Source organism: Globicephala melas, chromosome 20 (assembly GCF_963455315.2).
Source record: "Globicephala melas chromosome 20, mGloMel1.2, whole genome shotgun sequence".
Classification (NCBI taxonomy): Eukaryota; Metazoa; Chordata; class Mammalia; order Artiodactyla; family Delphinidae; genus Globicephala; species Globicephala melas.
The window spans coordinates 15660013-15680763 of NC_083333.1; the positions used below are offsets into that span (position 1 = coordinate 15660013).

Consider the following 20751-nt stretch of genomic DNA (forward strand, 5'->3'; position numbering starts at 1 on the left):
CTCTGTGTTATACAGTAGAACCTTGTTGTTTATCCATTCTATACATAATAACTTACATCTGCTAACCCCAACCTCCCACTCCATCCCTCCCCCATATTTTAGATTCCACATATAAGTGATATCATATGGCATTTGTCCTCTTTCTGTCTTACTTCACTTAGTATGATAATCTCTAGTTCCATCCATGTTGCTGCCAATGGCATTATTTCATTCCTTTTTATGGCCGAGTAATATTCCATTGTATATATGTATCACATCTTCTTTATCCATTCATCTGTTGATGGATATTTAGGTTGCTTCCATGCCTTGGCTATTGTGACTAGAGCTGCTACAAACATAGGGGCAGATGCACATTCTTTATTTCAGATCTATGCTCCTCCCACCCTCTTAAAGTGAGAGCAGCAAGGAAGAAGCTGAGGAGGAGGTGATGACAGATGCATGACTTTTTAACACAGTGACCCTGTCCACCAGCAAATGTGGCCCAACTCAGTGGCTCTAACTCTGAATTATCAAATCGGATTCCCTTTTCCTGGGCAGGAACTAGGATAGAGAAGTGAAAGAGAGAAGGGAAGGGTGAGAGGTATTGCTGGTAAGCAGGGGAAGAAGGAGGAGCTGCGACAGATACTTTCCACTGAAACTACTTTCTTTACATGTGTTTAACTTAAAGTCTTTGTTTAAATCAGGCAAAAGTCTTTTTGTACTCAAGTTCATGAAAGAAAACAGGCTATATGAATAGGGTGGGTCACACGAGTTCCATCTGAGATCTCATTACTAGTGTAATAATGACATTGGATTTCTGGTTTATTGGGAGTTTGTGGAGGCCCTGCCACCCTATTCTTGTCCCCTGGAGGTCCAGGATCACATCTGCTTTATCTTTATAACCCTTACAGTGCTAGAACAAGGTCTGTGCTTTATAAACATTTCTGGAATTGAGACTGATAGGCTGAAATTGACAGGAAATTGACACTGAAATTGATAGGTGGAGGCTGTATTCCTGAAGTAGGTAATTGGTAGTCCAGATTTCACCCCTCCATCCCAGGATCTAGGTGGAGCTCCTTGGAGATTAGAGCACAAATTTCGTCACAGGGGTCGCCAAGCAGGACTGCATGAATCTCCCTGAGCTCACACACATGTTCCACTGGCCCCAGAGATGGACTTACTGTGAAGGCAATGAAGCTGAAAATTAAGGGACTTGCACTGGTGCTATGGGTGCCCGGAGGAGCTGAGAATTCTCGAGAGTTCCAGGTGGGAAAAGGAAACCAGGATGTAAGTAGGAGGCATTTCTGAGTTGCCATTTCCAGTCAGTGACTTCAGGGTCCCACGAGAAAGAACTGAGTCTTCATACTCTAGTCAGTTGTCAATCAGAGGCGATACGCTACATTACCCACCACATTTCTAATTTAGCACTCATTTTTTATTTTTAAAAATCTTTTCCATTATGGTTTATCCCAGGATATTAATATAGTCCCTTGTACTATGCAGTAGGACCTTGTTGTTTATCCATCCTGTATACACTAGTTTGCATCTGCTTAACCCCAGCCTCCCAATCCATCCCTCCCCCATCCCCTTTCCCCTTTAGTAACCATAAGTTTGTTTTCCATGTCTGTGAGTCTGTTTCTGTTTCATAGATATGTTTATTTGTGTCATGTTTTAGATTCCACACATAAGTGATATCATATGGTATTTGTCTTTCTCTTTCTGACTTACTTCACTTAGTAGGATCATCTCTAGTTGCCATTTGTAGCTGCAATGGAACATTCTTTTTTATGGTTGAATAATATTCCATTGTATATATAGACCACATCTTCTTTATCCATTCATGTGTAGCTGGGAGGGGTGGGTGATGTGACAGACGACACTGCCATGATTAGATTCTGTTCTATGGTCAAAGTAAAGAGGTTTTGCAGGTATAATTAAGGTTCCTAATTAGTATGACTTTGAGTTCATCAAAAGGGAGTTTATCCTGGATGTGTCTGGCCTAATCAGGTGAGGACTTTAAAAGAATCTTCCCTGAGAGTGAGATTCTCCTGCTGGCCTTGAAGAAGCAAGCCACGATGAGTTCTAGAGCTGCAAGGAACTGGATTCTACCAACAACCAGTGAGTTTAGAAAAGGATGCTGAGCCTCTGATGAGACCACAGCCCCAGCCAACACCTGGATTGCAGCCTGTGAGGTCCTGAGCAGTGGGCCAGCAGCGCCAGGCCCTGAATCCTGACCCATGGAAACTGGAGATAAGAAACGTGTGAGGGCTTCCCTGGTGGCGCGGTGGTTAAGAATCCACCTGCCAATGCAGGGGACACGGGTTTGAGCCCTGGTCCGGGAAGATCCCACATGCTACAGAGCAACTAAGCCCGTGCACCACAACTACTGAGCCTGCACTCTAGAGCCCACGAGCCACAACTACTGAAGCCCACAAGCCACAACTAGTGAAGGCTGCATGCCTAGAGCCCGTGCTCCGCAACAAGAGAAGCCACAGCAATGAGAAGCCCGCGCACCACAACAAAGAGTAGCCTCTGCTCGCCGCAACTAGAGAAAGCCCGCACGCAGCAACGAAGACCCAACGCAGCCAAAAATAAATAAATAAGTAAATTGGGAAAAAAAGAAACGTGTGGGCTGTTGCAAGCTGCTAGATCCGTGGTAAGTTCTGACACAGCCTTAGGTACCTGAGGGCAAAGGAAAGGAAAGCCAAAACCAGGGAAAAGGATTTGGGATTACCTGGTATGATCAAGAATGGATGCAGAAGAGGGCAGGGTAAAGAGAAGGACCTAAAACACGCAGGAAGAATTGTTCTGGGTAATTATTCTTCTTCCAGGTGCATTATTTTGTTTCAGTGCCCCAACACTTCTGGGAAGTGAGCATTTCTAGCTCCATTTTACATGAAGATGCCCAGCATCTCAGAAGACTTCAATCACTTACTCGAGGTCACAGAGGTAGCTTAGATGCAAATGGAGAGCTTCCCAGCAGCTCATGTCTCTCCCTTACATCACATCGCATCCCAGGCTCACGCTAGGCCTCAGGGGGATAGCAAGGCCCCCGAGAAGTGCTGCCAATGTGGTCCAACTGCAGGACAGAGCCTGGGGGCCTGCCGTTGCTGCGTTAGCCCGCTGCTCCCAAAGCACGGCAGCTTGGGACACATGTTTCCCTTGGGAACATCCTCTTTAAATTCCACCAAAAACGTTTTTTTTTTTTCCACAAAAAATGCTTGCATAGAGGGGGGAAGGATGAGCTTCTATATGAGCATATTTATATCCATAGATATTCCTCGCCATAGGGGGTATAAATCCCAGAGGGCTGATGTCAGCAGCTCCATGCTCGGATGGGAAACTTGAGGAAGGCTATGGTTACCAGCATTTCCCAAACTTACTCAAAAAAGAAACCCCACACACACACACACGCACACGCACACGCACACACACACGCTCTCGGGCCTGCAGAGGGAAAACAATCCACTCCTGTCCAACTCATCTGGGTCAGGCAGACCCTTATCCCGACTTCCACTGCAAGAATTCTCCGCCAGGTTGCCATGTATCGCTCCACAGCCCTCAGGATAATAATCTGTTTGGCTTTTTTTTGTTGAATGTGGCTCTGAATAGTTTTTTCTCTGCTCAGATAATTTAGCAATATTCCTTCTCCCACCGGTCTCCTCCCTGTCAAGGACCTCCCTGCCACAGGTATCTGAAAGCTGGCCAGGGTTCTTCCAGGCTCCTGGGCAGCTCTATTCCCAAACCTCCCTCCACTTGACCTCTTTTCATTGAAGATCATGAGCCTGGGGTTCAACTGAGGACAAGAACAGGCTGGTAGGAAAAGGGGTCACTCTGTGTCACAGATACCGTAATGCCCCTACCCCCTATGTTCACATCTTAAACCCCAGGAATCTGTACGTTACATCACATGGCAAAGGGTTAAGGATGCAGGTGGAATGAAGGTTGATAATCAGCTGACCTTACAACGGCGTTTATCCAGGTGGGCCCCGTATAATCACAAGGTCCTTAAAATGAGGAGGGAGGCAGAGACGAAAGGGCAGGGCCATATCACGTGAGAAGAACTTGACCCATCATGCTGACTTTGAACGTGAAGAAGCCAGAGACAAAAAACATGGGCGCCCTCTAGAAGCTGGAAAGGGCAAGGAAACTATTCTCCCCTAAATCTTCCACAAGGGAAAGTAGTCCTGATAATACTGTGATGTCAGCCTAGTGAGACCCACTTAGGACTTCTGACCTCCAGAACTGCAAGATAATAAATTCTTGTCGCTTGAAACCACTCAAGTTGTGACAATTTATTCCAGCGGAACTAGGAAAGAGATGCCTTGTGTATGACTGTGTTTCATAATAACTGAGGTACTCATGCACATCTTATCCTCCGTAAACGGCCTCTGGGGACAGGCCTCTATCTCCAAGAGGAACAAGGATGGGATTGCTCCGCCTTTCTGACATATCAGGAATTAAGTGGTCTAGTCCAGAAGACCTCATTTATACCAACGACTGGTCAGTTCCAAAGGGTGAACTCAAGGATCCGAGAATTTGGGCAAGGCCCAAACTCAGAGCATTAGAAGCTGTCCCAGGAGCTGTGGTCATATTAGGTCTTCATCTGTCACCCACGGATCTTTGAAGGGTTTAGCACTCTGAGACATAAGCAGGCGTGCATGTAGTAGATGACACTTCGACGCCCACGTGCACAGAAGGTTGCAAATAAATTCAACCCAACACTATGTGTATATAGTTCCGTGTTATTTTCTGTGCTGCCAACGATTAAGCAAGCTTCTCGAGAGCATGTCTTTATTTTATTTACAGACGAGCCTATCACACCTGGCACATTCTGGATGCGCAATCACTTGGTGTTGGATTCGGGACTCACTCGTGGGAAAAGTCTTTTAGACTTTACCAGCTGAGCCCAAGCCCGGCTCGAACATCCCTCTGCTCCAGAGACCCTCCCTCCTTGAGTCCCACTCTACTGAGCGCCCCAAAAGGGCTTCCAACTCGTGTATCTCCCGCAGGAGAGAGAGCACTGTGTCCTGGCTGCACCTGCAGACAGCCTGAGTCAGGTTTGTCCAAAAAGAGCATATCCCAGAAAAATGAAAGGCGTTTCGTTTTCTCCGTGGACGTGTGTCCAGGTTTGATACGGGAACTGCGACATGTATGCTCCGTCTCTGCCTGCGCAAACGGAGAGAGAATGTGCTCACCCTGGTGCGTTGGAAGCCTCGGTTATTTGCCAGGGGTCCAGCCTGCTTGCCAAGCTCGGTGCGCCCCGGGTGCGCGGGCGCGCAAGTCCCCTCCCGGGGTGGGCCACGCCCGCCGCCCGCCTGCCAGGCTGCAGGGATGGAGGCCCCCTCTCCCCCGGGGTCCCCACCCTCCCACCTGGCCCGCCCACCTGCGCGCCTGACGCTACGCGGCGCCCCGCCCCTCCCCGCCGCTCTCGGCTCCCGGCTCCGCCCCCCGCGCGCGCCCTCCGCATCCCTGCCGCCCGCCCCCGCGCCGCCCGCAGCCAAGAGTTCAGACCGGCTCCCGGGACTCCTCCGGCTGCTCCGCGTCCCGGGCCCCGCTTGCCACTCCTGATTGGCTGAGCTCCTGTCAGTAGTAAAAGAGGATCAGATAGCAAACTGGGGACCTTCATAAAGGCGTGGTGGGGATGCTCGAGGAGCGCGGGCAGCCTATGACATCAGCCGCGCACGCCTGGGATGCCGCGGCGCCCCGCCAGACCCCGAGGAGGCGCAGGGTCCCGCCAGCTGAGAGTGGCGTAGCCCCGCGCGGCGAGGCCGCCACTTTTCTGGGGACTCTGGTTTCGGTCACTGGCTGCCACTGTACTCCTACCCGGGGGAGCTCGCGGAGAGTTGGATGAATTCTGGGTTGTTAACTGCGGTCAACTGGGCTCCCGGGAGCCCGTACCTGGTGGAAGTCAGGGGCCATCTGGCCAAGGGACCAGCGGCTCGCTGAGACTCAACATGACACTCCTGGGGTCTGAGCACTCATTGCTGATTAGGAGCAAGTTCAGATCAGGTAGGGCTAAGGCACTTGGCATTCCTTCTTCAACTTTTCCTCTTCTGCACGTCTCAACTCCACACTGCTTTCCAATAAATGTTTCAAAGCCAGCGCCTTGGCTACTTCAACTCTGTTCCCCAGAAGCACATTTGGCAAGTGAAGAATTGTATGTGCCTTGGGGGGCCTTTAATGTCTTCTGTTGTAAATGCTTTGAGTCACAGAGTGTGGTTTTTGTTTGTGAAAAGGCCAGTCCTTTTACTTTTGTCTCTCTGTTTGCGAGTAGAAATTCTGGAGGGGTCCATCCAACAGGAATAACCTTGAAAGTGAGCAAATAGGGGATTTCAAGTTGGAGAGCTGCACAGTATCAGTCAGAATTGCTGAGACAATGAACCTGATGCTGTTGTATTAGATACAGGAGTCACTTCAAATGGAGCTAATCCAAACAAATGTATTTCCCAAAAAAAGTCACTTGGGGGAAGTAAAAATAGCAAATTTGGAGCACACCAAGTATTTAAAATGACATCACTGTAGGAAAAAAAGAAGTCCAGTGCCACAAATATTTTTTCCCAAACCATCTGATGTTTATAAATGGAGACTTTTCCCCCCAATTTCTGTGTTAGTGGCGATAGAGGAACTTCTCAGAGGACGCTGAGTGAAGGTGAGTGGAGAGGAGACGGGCCTTTAACTGCCTCACACATAGGGTGGTAACTCGCCCCTGGAAGGTGTTGATGTGTGTGGGTCTCCACACTGAGACGGGGAGACTTCTTTGGTTCTTTGTCAATAGCTCTGTGTAGAATATCGGTTTTATAAAAGTGGTAACAAACTGCTCAGTAAACGGTACAACTTCCGCTTAGAAGATGGGTTACTTTATATAAACTGTGATGTGAACATTTCCCGTAACAGGTGTTAAAAGGATGCTGGCATAGTTTGCTAAGTTTTCCATAGCCCTTCTAAGTGGGACCACGCAGCATTTCACTTGGACGGATGTTACCAAAAAATGAGAAGAGTGGATGCTGGAAAGTAGGGTCCTCTGGGACTTGCTTAGATGCTCCTGGCTTTTAGATGTCTTGTGGGGTCCACTGGAGATTTTCTATGGCTCTGTACCGTCAAAGCGAGATGAAACCTTGAGAACGGAGGCAGCTACAAGACTCAGTGCCCCGAAGATGCGGGGCCGGTCTGTCAGGGACTAGGTTCTGCAGTGGATTAATCCATCCTTTCCTTTCCGTGGTGAGGTGAGGCGGTTGGTCTGTTAATCCACTAGAGACATGGCCACTGCTTTGCAATTTGGTCAAAACCGCAGGGCAACACTGCCACCTTTCTGAAGAAGAGAGGATGTGGATTTGTTTTGCAAGAAGCTACGCTCATTTCAAAGGCACCCTTGCCAGTTTCCTGCAGGGGCAGGGGAGGAGCTGGTTTGTCTCTAGATGGACTTGGTGATGTACTTGATAGTAGAATTGCGAAACAGACTTACCAAACGAATGCTTCCTTCAGCTGCAGTGCAAAGGCGAGGAAGACAGTGCTCCTAATTCCTGCTTTGGTGGGTCCGTGGAGTCCTGGTGTCTCCCAGGTGGACCCTGCAGACCTAGACCCTGCAGCTTCCGAGAATTCCGATGGCAGCCTCACTTTGGTTTTTTTTTTAAACTGGGACAGGCTTCTGTGTCACAGAAAGGATTGCTTTGGGAAGACATGCTATGCTATCGAAGCAGACATAGGCAGGCTTAATCCTCTACCTTTGATAAACAGGGAAACGGGGTCTGGAAATGGACAAAGTGGTTTGGTCCTCTGAATACAAGGGGTTGATAATCTCCTAAAAGACAGAGAAGAAGACAAGTTGAATGTAAAACTAAGTAAATGTAGTGTTGAGGACGGGGATTATTCTTCCTGGAGATAATTACAGCCCTAGCTGCGGGAGCACAGAAGTCTGGCTGGCAGCATGCGAACAAGAGGGCCTCTTCCTAAGAGTCCTCGATTTATTTTATGGCTGACAATGAATAAAGGAGGCCTCTTCTCTGTTTTGATTTCTCTCTCTCTCTCTCTTTCTCTCTTGTTTTTTTCGTCTTCTTCTTTTCTTTCACAAACTACTCAAAATGTGAACTCATAAAACTATCTCAGGGCTAATGTTTGCTTTGACAGTGGGTTCTGGTGTATTTCATTTAAAAAGTTTCAAACAAAAAATACAGGAAACGAAATTGATCATACCAAGGGGCCTGTGTGTAGGGCTGGTTTGTAAGGGAACAGGTAACTGTTTTGACTCTGAAACTGACATGTATGGTAACAGCTTGCAACTGACTTTCTATAAGCTGTATTCCAGTGGCCTTGTTATTAACTGCGAATCGGTGCTACTGGAGCAATAAACATGAAAGTTTACATGGGTGAACGTGTTTAGTGATATAAACTCATCTTACTGGAGAGGCCGCAGGGTTTCACAATTGAATGTGCAGATCTAGTGCCAAACTCTGGGTTTTTAGCAGGCACTTCTCCTTATCGGCTGTATAACCTCGAACCTTAGCTAAATTACGTAACTTTATCTGCCTCAGTTTGCTTCGTTTGAATGATGAGAATGATTATAGGATCGTTGTGATGATTAAATGTGATACTACAAGTAGAGCATTTAGAAAAATGCCTGGCACTTAGTAAGCTCTCAAAAAATATTGTTTTATTATTTAAATTCTTAGGCAGGGTGGTCCTGGGTTTGTCACTTCTTCTCTCTGAGTCTTGGTTACTTCATCTGTAAATGTCAGGGTTGGACTAGGTGATTTCTCAGACCCTCTAGAAACATTTTATGGTTCTCTGAAAATGCAAAGATTGGGAATAAGCAAAATTGTGATTGGGCTGTGTGCCAGTTGGGCATAAATCAGAGGCAGTTTACTTAAATGCCGTCATTAGTGTTGCTTTTAAACTAACCACATTTTTATTGTTTTTCATCTTTTCACTGTTGTTATGGCAGTATCTGTAATCAGTATCACTGTCAGTAATTTTCCTCAATACCATAATCCTTGTGTCAGTAAGACACAAGGACCCATACGTGTGTACACATACACATACACACACACACCATGCACAGAGGATCAAAACGAGAGAGGTCCATTAGTGGGTTTCCCTTCTAAAGAACTATTGTGTTTCTTTTGCTTTTTTCTCTTTTTCTCTTCTCCCCAAACAGCTCATACAAAGGAAGACTCTGCTTCCTGCCATGACCTTACCTCCATCCCCTGAAAATTTAGGGCTGTCAGATTTCACAAATAAAAATACAGGATGCCTAATTAAATTTGAATTTCAGATAAACAATGAATAATTTTTTAGCCTATATTGGGAGCATACTTTCACCTGAACTAGGCACTTTGCATTTTCTGTGGCAACTAGGCTATAAAACTATATATATTTACCTAATTTAATTGACCTTTTCAGATCTCATTTTTGTCATCTACAAAACAGAGGATTTGACTGGTTCATCTCTGCAGTTGCTTCCAGCCCTAAGATTTGATATTTTCCCAAATGAACGTCCCTGAGTACTTCTGTAAACTTTTGAAGACTATAAACTTCATAGAAGTGTTACTGTGACATTTTTTAACTGTTGTATCCTCAGGAACGGGACATAGAGTAGATGCTCAATAAATTTTTCTCACGTGGATGAATGAATAATTCACACCTGCCATCTTTATAATTAATCCATTATTATTCTAAGATATGATTATTCTAAGACAATCGTTTCAATTGCTTCACGTGTTCAGTCTTCTTTTCTAAATTTCCTTGATGACTTTTGGGTGTGACGTTTACTGGAGCACAAATATCTATTCCCAAATTCCATTTTGCTATTGAAATGACCAGTAGAATATTGGTATATATTCTAATATTAAAACAAAGGTGAATTTTGAAGTAAAATTATTTCAGTGATATAAAAATTTACTACTTGTTTACTTAATGTGCTATCAGAATATCTCTCATTTGCCCACGGTTACAACACTTTCCTGTAACCACAAAAGCAGAGCCTACTATATGCCAGGCGCCGTGACAGATACCGGGAATTCAAAAATGAGTAATATTTTACCCCTGCACTCAGAGCTAACTCTAAGCTAATAAACGTAAAATATACAGGATAATCCCCCTATTTTAAAAGGTCAGTTGATCAGCAGCCTTAATTCCCCTGTAACAAAATACCATAGACTGGGTAGCAAAACAACAGAAATCTATTTTCTCACAGTTCTGGGGGCTGGAAGTCCAAGTTCAGGGCGCCATCATGGAAAGGATCTGGTGAGAGCTCTCTTCCTGGCTTGCCGGTGGCCACCTTCTCGCTGTGTCCTCACATGGCACGGAGAAAGAGAGACAGGCAGACAGCGAGCTCTCTGATCTCTTCTCACAAGGATACTAATCTCATCTTGAAGGCCCCACCATCAGGACCTGATTTAAACCTAATCATTTCCAAAGGCCCTGCATCTCCAAATACTATGACATATGGGAGTTAGAGCTTCAACATGTGAAATCTGGTGTGTGGAGGACACATTTCAGTCCATAGGACCATGTAAGGTAACATATTCATTGGTTCCAGGGATTAGGATGTCGACATCTTCGAGGAGGGGACATTATTCTGCCTGTGATAGCAGCTTCCAATAAGGCATTCCTAACTGTAACCCCTCCACATGCCTCTCTCCTGCAGACTTTGTTCTGTAGCACTTTTCCTTTAATATAGATTATTCAGCCATAATACCTGTGTTTTCCCCAGGGAGGTCCACAGAAGACTAACTCCACAGTACGTTCAAGTTGTTCAGCAGGAAATTTAAAAAAGAGGGAAGCAAAGTACAGTGAAAAATTAAATTGGATTTTTAATTGCAGGATTTCTGAAGCCCTTACTATTTCTCATGTCTATTATGAGCTTCTGAAAGGCAGGGATTCCGAGACATGCTTCACCTTTATTCACACAGCATCTCAGAGGACAAGTTTAGCTGGACAAACACATCGTGGAGAATTCTTTCTGGACAGAAAAACTCACGGTTTCCGACAGTGACTTCTCTCATGGGGTTAATCTCTGTGTCTAGGAAGCTGGCAAGCCCTCCGCACCCAGCCAGGTGCGCACTCTGTTGCTTTTCCTTCCTGGCTGCTTCCTCCCGTGCTGGGTCCCCCTTTCACTGCTCAAACCTCTGTTATTTATTGGCACCAATGCCCCACCCCGGGAATATCCATCAGAGGATTGTAACCCATGTCCCCAAGGAGCTCACAGGCAACCTGAAAGGTGCTGAAAAAATGCTATACGAGAGCTACGTATTCATTCATTCATTCAACAAACGTGCAGGAATATTTCTTCCATGTTTCCCTTGTAATGGAGACTGTGTTAGGAGCTGGGGGTTCGACTGGGAAGCAGAAAAGACCCATCCCATGTCCTCACGTGGAATGTTAGAGCTGACCCTCTAATACCCTGTGCGTGGTTCCTGCAAGCCTTCTAGAAGTCCACATGAGAACACAGTTACCGGGATTTTAAAAGATGAGTGTGTTTTAAGTCCTAAATGGGACTTTTAAATCTTTTTTTAAAGCTAGTGGAACATTCAGGGGCCAGCCCATCTACTTCAGACCATTGCATTCACCTCATATACCAGGTGGGCTCCCCCAGCATCTTAATTACTGTAGCAAGAGCCCCAAACTGCCCCCCTGCACCTAACCTGCCTTATTATTATTATCCATAGCTCCTAGCACTATGGAGGACACTAAACATTTTACCTGATCATTCAGTTATTTGTCCACCAGGGCAGGAATTTTTGTCTGTTCGTTTTCACTGCTTTATTCCCCCGGCACCTCGCACAGTGATTGGCATAGATAAGGCACCATTAACAATGCCTTGAATAGATACATTTTATTTTCCCCCACAAAGACTATTCAGAAACAAAAGTAACCCGTCTATGTTTTTATATAGATTTTAGGCATATTGAAGGAGTGGTGCTTAAGACTAGAACAAAAAAAGAATGAGTGAATATAAGTACAAAATTCAGAAAAGTAGTTACCTCTGCAGTAGGAGAGGCAAGGGGAAGAGCTAGGCGTGGAGCCTGAGTAGGAGAAAGGTTATTGGTGGTGGTCGTAGGTTGAGCAGTGGTGACGTGCACATTGATTATTCAGCAAATGAATTAAATAATGTTCATTCATGGGCCGATGATGACAGTGGGACTTGGACCAGGGATGATGATGGATCCAATCATGTGCATCTGGGGTCTTTGAAAAAAATTGAAAACATAAGTTTTTTAAGACCATAAAGAGTGGCATTCATCTTTTATCTGCTACAGTATATGACAGACACAGTAAGAGTTTGTCAAATAGGACTGAACCAAATTGAATGGATTCTGATCTAACTGGGTTGAATTGGAGAACAACAGAAGTGCCTGGCAGAAGCAGAAGTGCTCAACCCAGCAATTTGAGGATTTTACATACCTCAAAGAAGCCAGACCTGAATAGGAGATGTTGGAACATGAAGGGGTCTTTCATCTTTATTTCCATCTTACTAGCACGATCTCACTGGTCCTCTAGCAGATGGTGACGAGCTTTTTTTTTTTTTTTTAATTAAATTTATTTTATTTTTTATTTTATTTTTGGCTGCGTTGGGTCTTCGTTGCTGCACGCGGGCTTTCTCTAGTTGTGGTGAGCGTGGGCTACTCTTCGTTGCGGCGCGCAGGCTTCTTATTGCAGTGGCTTCTCTTATTGTGGAGCACGGGCTCTAGGCGCACAGGCTCAGTAGTTGCGGCTCGCGGGCTCTAGAGCACAGGCTCAGTAATTGTGGCGCACGGGCTTAGTTGCTCTGCAGTATGTGGGATCTTCCCGAACCAGGGCCCGAACCCGTGTCCCCTGCATTGGCAGGTGGATTCGTAACCACTGCGCCACCAGGGAAGGCCATGACGAGCTATCTTGAATCTCTGCCCAGATCAGGAAAGGGAAGCTGGCAGGTGTATTTCCCAGGTATCAGTCTTTCCAGTCTCATGCCCGCTCTCCTGTGGGCAGACCTGTAGGGGGAGCCCATCACGCCCACTCTCTGACTCCATGATCTTGGGAAAGTCAATGCTGCTCGCTGGGCATCTGTTTCCATTGTGGTAAAATGATCCCTGCTATTTGTGAGGGAAAGAGTTTTGTAGAATTATCGAGGCTTTCTTCTGCAGAAAGACGTCTCCATTCCCCACGTGGGAAGGGACTCCTTGACCTGGTGGCAAGAATCGCACAAGAGAGAAGCATGGAGTAGTGGTTTTGATAGACGTAAATAGGATTTTAAAAAATAACCACCCATTAGCCAAATGATAGTTTTTTGCAGCCTTATGATTTTAATATTTAGTTTTTTCAACTTTATTAAGCAGACAGTGTTTGTTTAAGTCAGTAATTTGCACTAATTTCTATTCTGATATCATCTAGAACAGCTGGTAAGTCAAGCTTTACCTAACTACATTTGCATTATCATTCTTAGAGGAAAATACAAGGGTCTCCAAATTTTTTACAATGTCATTTATTCCCAGACATTCGGAATAAATAAGGCTGATTCCTGACTTTCATTTTTTACAGAGCACAGCAAAGTGCCCTCAGAAACCACTGAAGGAAGAATAATTTCATTCTTTTCTCCTGTTGGTTGAAGGAAGATAAATTCTCCTGTTTCTCTATAGATACCACTAGAGTAGTTCTCTCACGTTTCAATTACACCAGTTGACGTTTGCTGTATTCAGCCACCTTAGATCATTAGAGAAAGCAGTCGAATTCTAGCAGTAGAAGCAGTGGATTAAGCCACTGTAATATTGTAAAATACGTTTATTGGGTTCCCCCGTGTAGGACCTTAACCATCACTTGGTATGCGCAGCAATGATCAGCAAATACACAGACTCTCATGTCTTGCCTAACATCTCAGTTTGAACTGCCACTCAAACAAGTTATCCATCCTTCAATCTGCATCTCTTTCGCCTTGGACTCTTAAGTAGTGCAAAGTCATCAGTTCTTTCTCATAAAATATAGTCCAGTAGCCCCCAGGAATATCCCTGTTTCACAGATAATGACTGGAAAATACCCCATAAGCTGTTTTGACGTCCTACTTCCGGGAAACACTCTCCTTCCAGGAAGTCATTCGACTCTGTTGTCCTCATGACTGATTGGGCTGGTTTCTTGGTCTGAGGGAAAGTTCCACACGGGACATTCCGATACTCAAACTCCAGACAGGGCCGTGGGGCTTCAAAACAGGCTAACTCCAAGAAAATGCTATTCAACATTCATTTGAACAATCATTTCCTCAATACTTCAAATGTCTTTACTATTTTGTGTTCCCTTCCTGCCCTTGTGCAGACAGGTAAAGAACTTTACAAAGCTGTGGTCAGAGCATACGCCTAAGTTAAACTCAGCCTTTTTAGCAGTCAGCACGATATCATAAGCAGTTGTCCAGACTGCTCCGTAGTAGCATAATTCTTGTTTTAAAGACTGTATCCTATTCCACCAAGTGAGTACATAATAATTCCACTTGTAGTGGAATGTTAAGCCAGTTACACTTTTTATGTTCTAAATAACACTACTATGGAAATCTTCATGCACATAGACTCTCTCTTCCTCTGGATTGTTTTACAGGATACTCATCCTTTAGAGGAAATAATCCAAGTGTGGGAATCATGGATAGGAATCTTTATGATCCGCTAGGGTAGCTTGTATTTCTGGAGCACATAACAATGCCCCAGGCTTAACCTTAGTCCCTTTTCCACATGGCAGTGAATATCTGACTCTGTGATAGAACTCACTCAGAGTCATCTTGGATACTTATCCGATGCGGACTGCCGTTCAGTGAGCTTTTCACACCTTTTCAGTCAAGAATGAAAAGGAAAAGGAGCCACAAGTACCTGATACCTTTGGAAACCTTTGGCTACCTCTGTGTGATCTGCTATTTGGGGACCAAATGTGACCGTATTACCTGATATGATTGATGCTTCATCAAAGGAGAAGAGAACAGGACCAAGAGTTACTGGGAACCTGTTATCTGTGACATTTTCAGTATCTCATTTAATCCTTACAAAAAATGCTATGAGACAGGTATGCTTATTCCGTTTTATAGATGAGGAAACTAAGGCTCGAGATGTCAAACAACTTAGTCGGAGTAACATAACTGGTAAATGGCAGAGACGAGGTCTGATCCCATCTGTGCCATGATGACCATCTCTGTCACAAGCTAAACCTCGCTTCTCCCACCCTCCCCCTCCACCGCCCATCCCCCACACACACACTTGGCCCAGTGGATTTAATTCTACATTCCAGTGGAGTTCTGGACTACAACTTCAGGTTTATACCCAATTGCCATTATCGTCCGTGATTTTCTAAATAGCGATTTACTAAGCTACTTGTTTCTAATACTAATTAACCTGTAAATTATACATGCCATCTCTCCCAAATCCCAGGACTTTTAAGGAAACTTGAGTATTTTAATCTCAGTTTATCTGATTAAAAAATTTCAAGAGATTTTTGAAAAACAACAACAACAGACTTGCCCTAAGACACTATACATGTAAGAAATATCAAATAACAGAAGAGTCCAGTGGCGGTTGCCAGGGGCTGGGAGGTGGGGGAAATAGGGAGAGGTTGGTAATAAAAGGGCACAAACTTTCAGTTATACAATAAATAAGTGACATGACATAAAATATTAGAAGACAGTTTTAAATTTAGCACCCTCCCCAAACACACACAGAATGTCAGTAGATTCTAAATATCATGCTCATTTCTTGATCAAAAGGCAGTGGAAAAAAAAAGTTTTTGTATTTTTAAATTTTTTATACAATTTTTAAGTTACTTTCCATTTACAGTTACTACAAAATATTGGCTATATTCCCCATGTTGTGCAGTATATCCTTGAGCCTATTTTATACCCAGTAGTTTGTACCTCCACTCCTCTACCCCTTTATTGCCCCTCCCCCCTCCCACTGGTAACCACGAGTTTGTTCTGTGAGTCTGCTTCCTTTTTGTTACATTCTCTAGTTTGTTGTATTTTTTAGATTACACCTATCAGTGGTATCATACAGTATTTGTCTTTTTCTGACCGACTTACTTCATTTAGCACAATTCCCTCCAAGTCCATCTATGTTGCTGCAAATGGCAAAATTTCATTCTTTTTTATGGCTGAGTAGTATTCCATTGTATAAATAGACCACATCTTCTTTATCTATTCATCTTCATCCATCTGTTGATGGACACTCAGTTGCTTCTGTATCTTGGCAATTGTAAATAATGCTGCTGTGAACATTGGGGTGCATGTATCTTTTCAAATTTGTGGTTTTGCTTTTTTCAGATATATGCCTAGGAGAGAAACTGTTGGGTCATATGGTAGTTCTATTTTTAGTTTTTTGAGGAACCTCCATACTGTTTTCCACAGTGGCTGCACCGACTTACATTCCCACCAACAGTGTACAAGTGTTCCCTTTAAAAAAAAAAAATACTTGGATAGCTGAAATATTTTAAGCTCAGCAAGTTAGGGATCAGAACACACCACAAATATACCAAAAGCATTCAAGCATAGAACAAAGTCTAGAAGGATCCATTCTCAGTGATTATCTCTGGGTGGTGAGAAAATGAGTAATTTTTAATTTTTCTTATCTTCTTTCTTATATTCCTATATCCCTTATTTTGATGATCTATTCAGTGTCTCCTGTATCTTCTATAGTAAGCAGGAATAACTTTGGTAATACGTGAATTAGCAGCGGACATTGCTTGCGTATTCAGTTTTAAGCCATGCAGTCGTAGGAGATGAAAGATTCCTTAACTGAGGAGCCGCTGAAACAGGTTGGCTGAACACCTAGGAGGCTTAAGTTGTGACAAACTCCCACCAATCCGAGAGCACATTCACGTTCAGGCTACAACCAAGAAAACTTGGTCCGCAGCTGAGACTGAACATTGGCACCCCCTCCGATTAATCTGTGTTGGAAAATTCTAATGTGTATGTCATGATACAAGCCCTACAGTCTCACTGACCTGGGCTCAGATCCTGGCTCCACCTTTCCTGGTTGTATGAACTTGAGCATATCCTTCAAGCTCTCCACTCTTCCGTCTGTGAAGGTGGGAACAAAATTGCCTGCCCTGTGGAAATTTTGTGAGGCTTTAGTGAAATGACAAAAAAGGTATCGGACCTAGTGCAGGGATGTACTTGTGTACTCCGTCAATGGTAATGGTTTTATCCACGGATTAATATTCATGATTATATCATTATTTATATCAATATGCTATAGGAGGTTAATCTGCAATATTTAAAATTACTTCAATATTATTATAAAATGTCATATTGTTTCTAAATTTACAACCATCTTGTGGTTACCTCATGAGATTTGCCGCTACTTCTTCTCGTTTCTTTTTACATTTGAGAGTGTTGCAGATACTCATTATCATTATACGATTTACACCGTATTCTATAAAGTGATTTATGTACGTACTATCACTTATTCCTTCCCTTTCAAAGAAAATTTTGAGAAAGGCATTATTATCATTTTCATCCTCCAGACAGGGGTAGTCGTCCAGCTCAGGTCCTTATGTGTTTCCGACAAGAGCCCCAGGCCTTGTCTGGGACCTTGCAAGGTTACCAGTTGGCTGTAAGGATTAGCGTGGCTCATGGCTGTTCTTCGGGCTCCACTGAGAGCCCAAATCCTACACCCTTGTAATCGAAAATATTGTTCTGTCTAAAACTGAAACCAAGGCGAAGAGCTCTCTCCAGAGGGAACAGTGTTTGAGGATCAGACAGCACTCTGCTAAATTATAATACCTTTTATTTTTATGGTGCATTGAACTCGCAAGTTGATACGCTTGTATTTTCATAACAACTCTGTGCGATTACAAAACTGGTCGTGCCGATGAGATTGAGAGTCTGGGACATTAAGAAATCCGCCCAAAGGGCTTCCCTGGTGGTGCAGTGGTTGAGAGTCCGCCTGCCGATGCAGGGGACGCGGGCTCTTGCCTCGGTCTGGGAAGATCCCACATGCCGCGGAGCGGCTGGGCCCGTGAGCCATGGCCGCTGAGCCTGCGCGTCCGGAGCCTGTGCTCCGCAACGGGAGAGGCCACAACAGTGAGAGGCCCACGTACCGCAAAAAAAAAGAAAAAAAAGAAAAAAAAGAAATCTGCCCAAGGTTACTCATTAGATTTAGAATCAGAGTTCTGGGCTCCCAGAACCAAGTTCTCAGTGTGATCCTCTGAGGAACATGCAGCCTGGGAAGACATCGATGGTGCAAAGATGGGCCGATGCCTGGCTTTTTCAAGGCCAGTGGCTCTCAGCAAAATAAATGGTCCCTCTGCTTAGAGCATTCTTCGCACGTAGTAGCCATCTGCACTGGCTTCAAGGTTCAAAGGGCTAGATTAGAGAGAGAGGTGAAATTCAGCAAGTTAGACACAGTATTAGCTGGGAGAGGAGAACAGAATAGGCGTAGAAATGGCAAAGCAGCTTTTGGCTTTAGTAGAATACCAGTCTCTGCATAAGGTTCTGGTCTTAGCACATAGACTAGATCCCAGCGCTATGGAATGTCCCAGAGACAGAAAATGTTCTTAAATGTTATGTTTGGTTGTTTCAAAACCTTGTAAAAACAGTAGAGCCAAGATTATTTTCTAACGCTTAAAATTTTAATATACCTACATTTACTATTTTCTCAAACTTTAAAGGTACAGCATATGTGTACATATATATATATACACTCACACTATTATATGTTATATATATTTATATCAATCACTATTATATATATCATGATTATATAATGGTGTGAGTACATAATATACACATATGCCTATTGTATATTGTGTATATACTATACACTTCATATGACGAGTCAAAGATCGATATTCTTTGTAGTGTTATATACATGCTACAGAAAAATTGAAGGAAAAACTCAAAATGCTCAACAAAGGGAGAACGTTTGAAGACACTGAAATGTAATATAACGTGCATGTTATATATGGTACTTTCAAAGAATAGCTAATGAAATGGAAATATGTTTTATAACCAGAAGAGGCCATATGTGCTTTCAATGCTAGCACGGTATACCACACGCTTCACTTAGGATCTCAAAAGAACTTCAGTCTCTATTGCAGGACTACAGCGACGTGGAATGAAAAATTTCCCCTTAATTTGGAGAGAATTCCTTTTCCTTGCCCTCGTAAAGCACGCCCTTGGTTCCAAGTTCTAATACCAGTTCTCATCCAGGTATTCCCTGGACGCCTGCGTTCACCTCTTGAATGTTTGTGTAGTCATTTATCCCAGCTCACGGAGTCTTAGTTTGATCACGGCAGTGACCCTGTGAAATGGGTCTAATGATACCTTCCTTAGAGGGATGGGAAAATGAGGTTCAGAAAGGGTTCGTGACCCACTGAAATTCACACGCAGAAACATGGCAGAGCAGGGCTGAACCTGGATCTCGTGACCCCTCCCAATGAATGGTGGATGCTGGGAGGTGAAAATCAGAGTCCCTTTCCTCCAGGACCACCCCCCACCCCAGCACCAGCTTTCAAGGAAAGCAGGTCAAACAGCAGGTTCTGGTCCCCCAGGCCCCTCCTGCCCCCCCCCCAGCCCGCCCCGGGGTGGCACGCTGTCCACCTAATTCACTCGTGGCTCTAGGCCATGGAACACATAAACAAGTGGGGAAAGCCTCCAGAGGAATCTTGATGCCCACATGGAACCATTTGTCTTCTGAAATGATTGTTTGAAATTGTTTATGTCAGTTGCCGAGTTTCTGTTGCACGCTTCAGGGACCTATTTGTGATGGAGGAAAAAATTTCCCTGCAGCCGAGTGGTCAGGGCTCAGCGGGCAGTTCTGGTGACAGCATGGCCTGACGCCAGCTGGTCCTCCCCACACGGGGATGGCTCTGGGGAGATGCACCGCAGTCCCAGTAGAGCACCCCAAGAATGATTGGGTGCTCACTGTTTGCTGGGTACTGCTTTCAGTGCCTCACATGTACGAACTGAATCCACACAACAGTCCTGTGGGTGGTACCTTGGGTCCCCCTCCGTCCCCCCGCATTCACCGATGGAGAAATTGGAGAACCCAGCCCCGAAGGGCATTTCATAGGACTCCACGACTAGTAAATGGAAAAGCTAGGACTTGAACATATGCACCCCTGGCTTCAGAGCCTACGTCTGCAACTCCTACTCTGTACTGCTTCTCACAGGCATCTAGGCTGGCCGGAGCTGGCTTTCTCATCCTGTCCTCCCCGAGAGCAGGCAAATGGCACCTTCTGTCCCCTTAGTGACATCGTCAGCCCCACGGCACACCCACTCGAGGCCTGCGTTCCTCCTGCCTGTAGTGTCTTGAGATGTTGTAACATAAAAGCCCTCAGCTCACAAACCTGGCAGCTGGCTGCGTGAGAGAGCATTCCTTTTGAGGCATGAATTAGTCTTCTTCAAATGTTTTGACAAACTGAGAGTGTGGTGCTTAGGGAAAGGATCGCTTCGCACTGTTTGTGTGAACAGACATCCTTCTCAAACTTGAGACTGTGTGTGAGGCTTGATCATTGAAGTAACTGCGTGGTCATTCTGAGCTGGTGCTCTTTGGATGTGAATATTCCCCTGGTTTTTACCCAACACGTGCCCAATGCTGGAAGCTGGCCTGGATTCGTGTGTCTCAATCTCCTCGAAGGAAGCAGAGTCGGGACATCTCGTGAGATCAAGAAAGAACAGTGGTGCCTGGTCCCAGCCTCTTCCCTGCATGTCTGCTCATCTGTGAAGACGACTAACGCCAGTCCGGCAGCCCAGGCTCCCCTTCTCCATCAGACCACAAAGGGCACATCAGTCACCTGATCGTCATTTTCTCTGCCTCTTCTCTCGATGCCCCC

At 44.8% G+C, this 20751-nt stretch overlaps 1 protein-coding gene across 5 annotated transcripts in view; it reads left to right on the forward strand.

Moving 5' to 3' along the window:
- The window catches only part of MYOCD (myocardin), a 255330-nt gene that overhangs the window by 156052 nt on the left and 78527 nt on the right, over window positions 1-20751 (forward strand). For 3 of the 5 annotated variants that reach the window (XM_030862330.2, XM_060290649.1, XM_060290646.1), the window contains exon 1: window positions 5496-5991. The exons of 1 other annotated variant lie outside the window; for it this stretch is intronic. In XM_030862330.2, the coding sequence (XP_030718190.1) occupies window positions 5937-5991 (55 nt within the window). In that variant the 5' untranslated portion in view covers window positions 5496-5936. Of the gene's footprint in view, window positions 1-5495; window positions 5992-20751 lie in introns of those variants that run through there. One more of the 5 variants, XM_060290648.1, reaches the window with a different exon arrangement.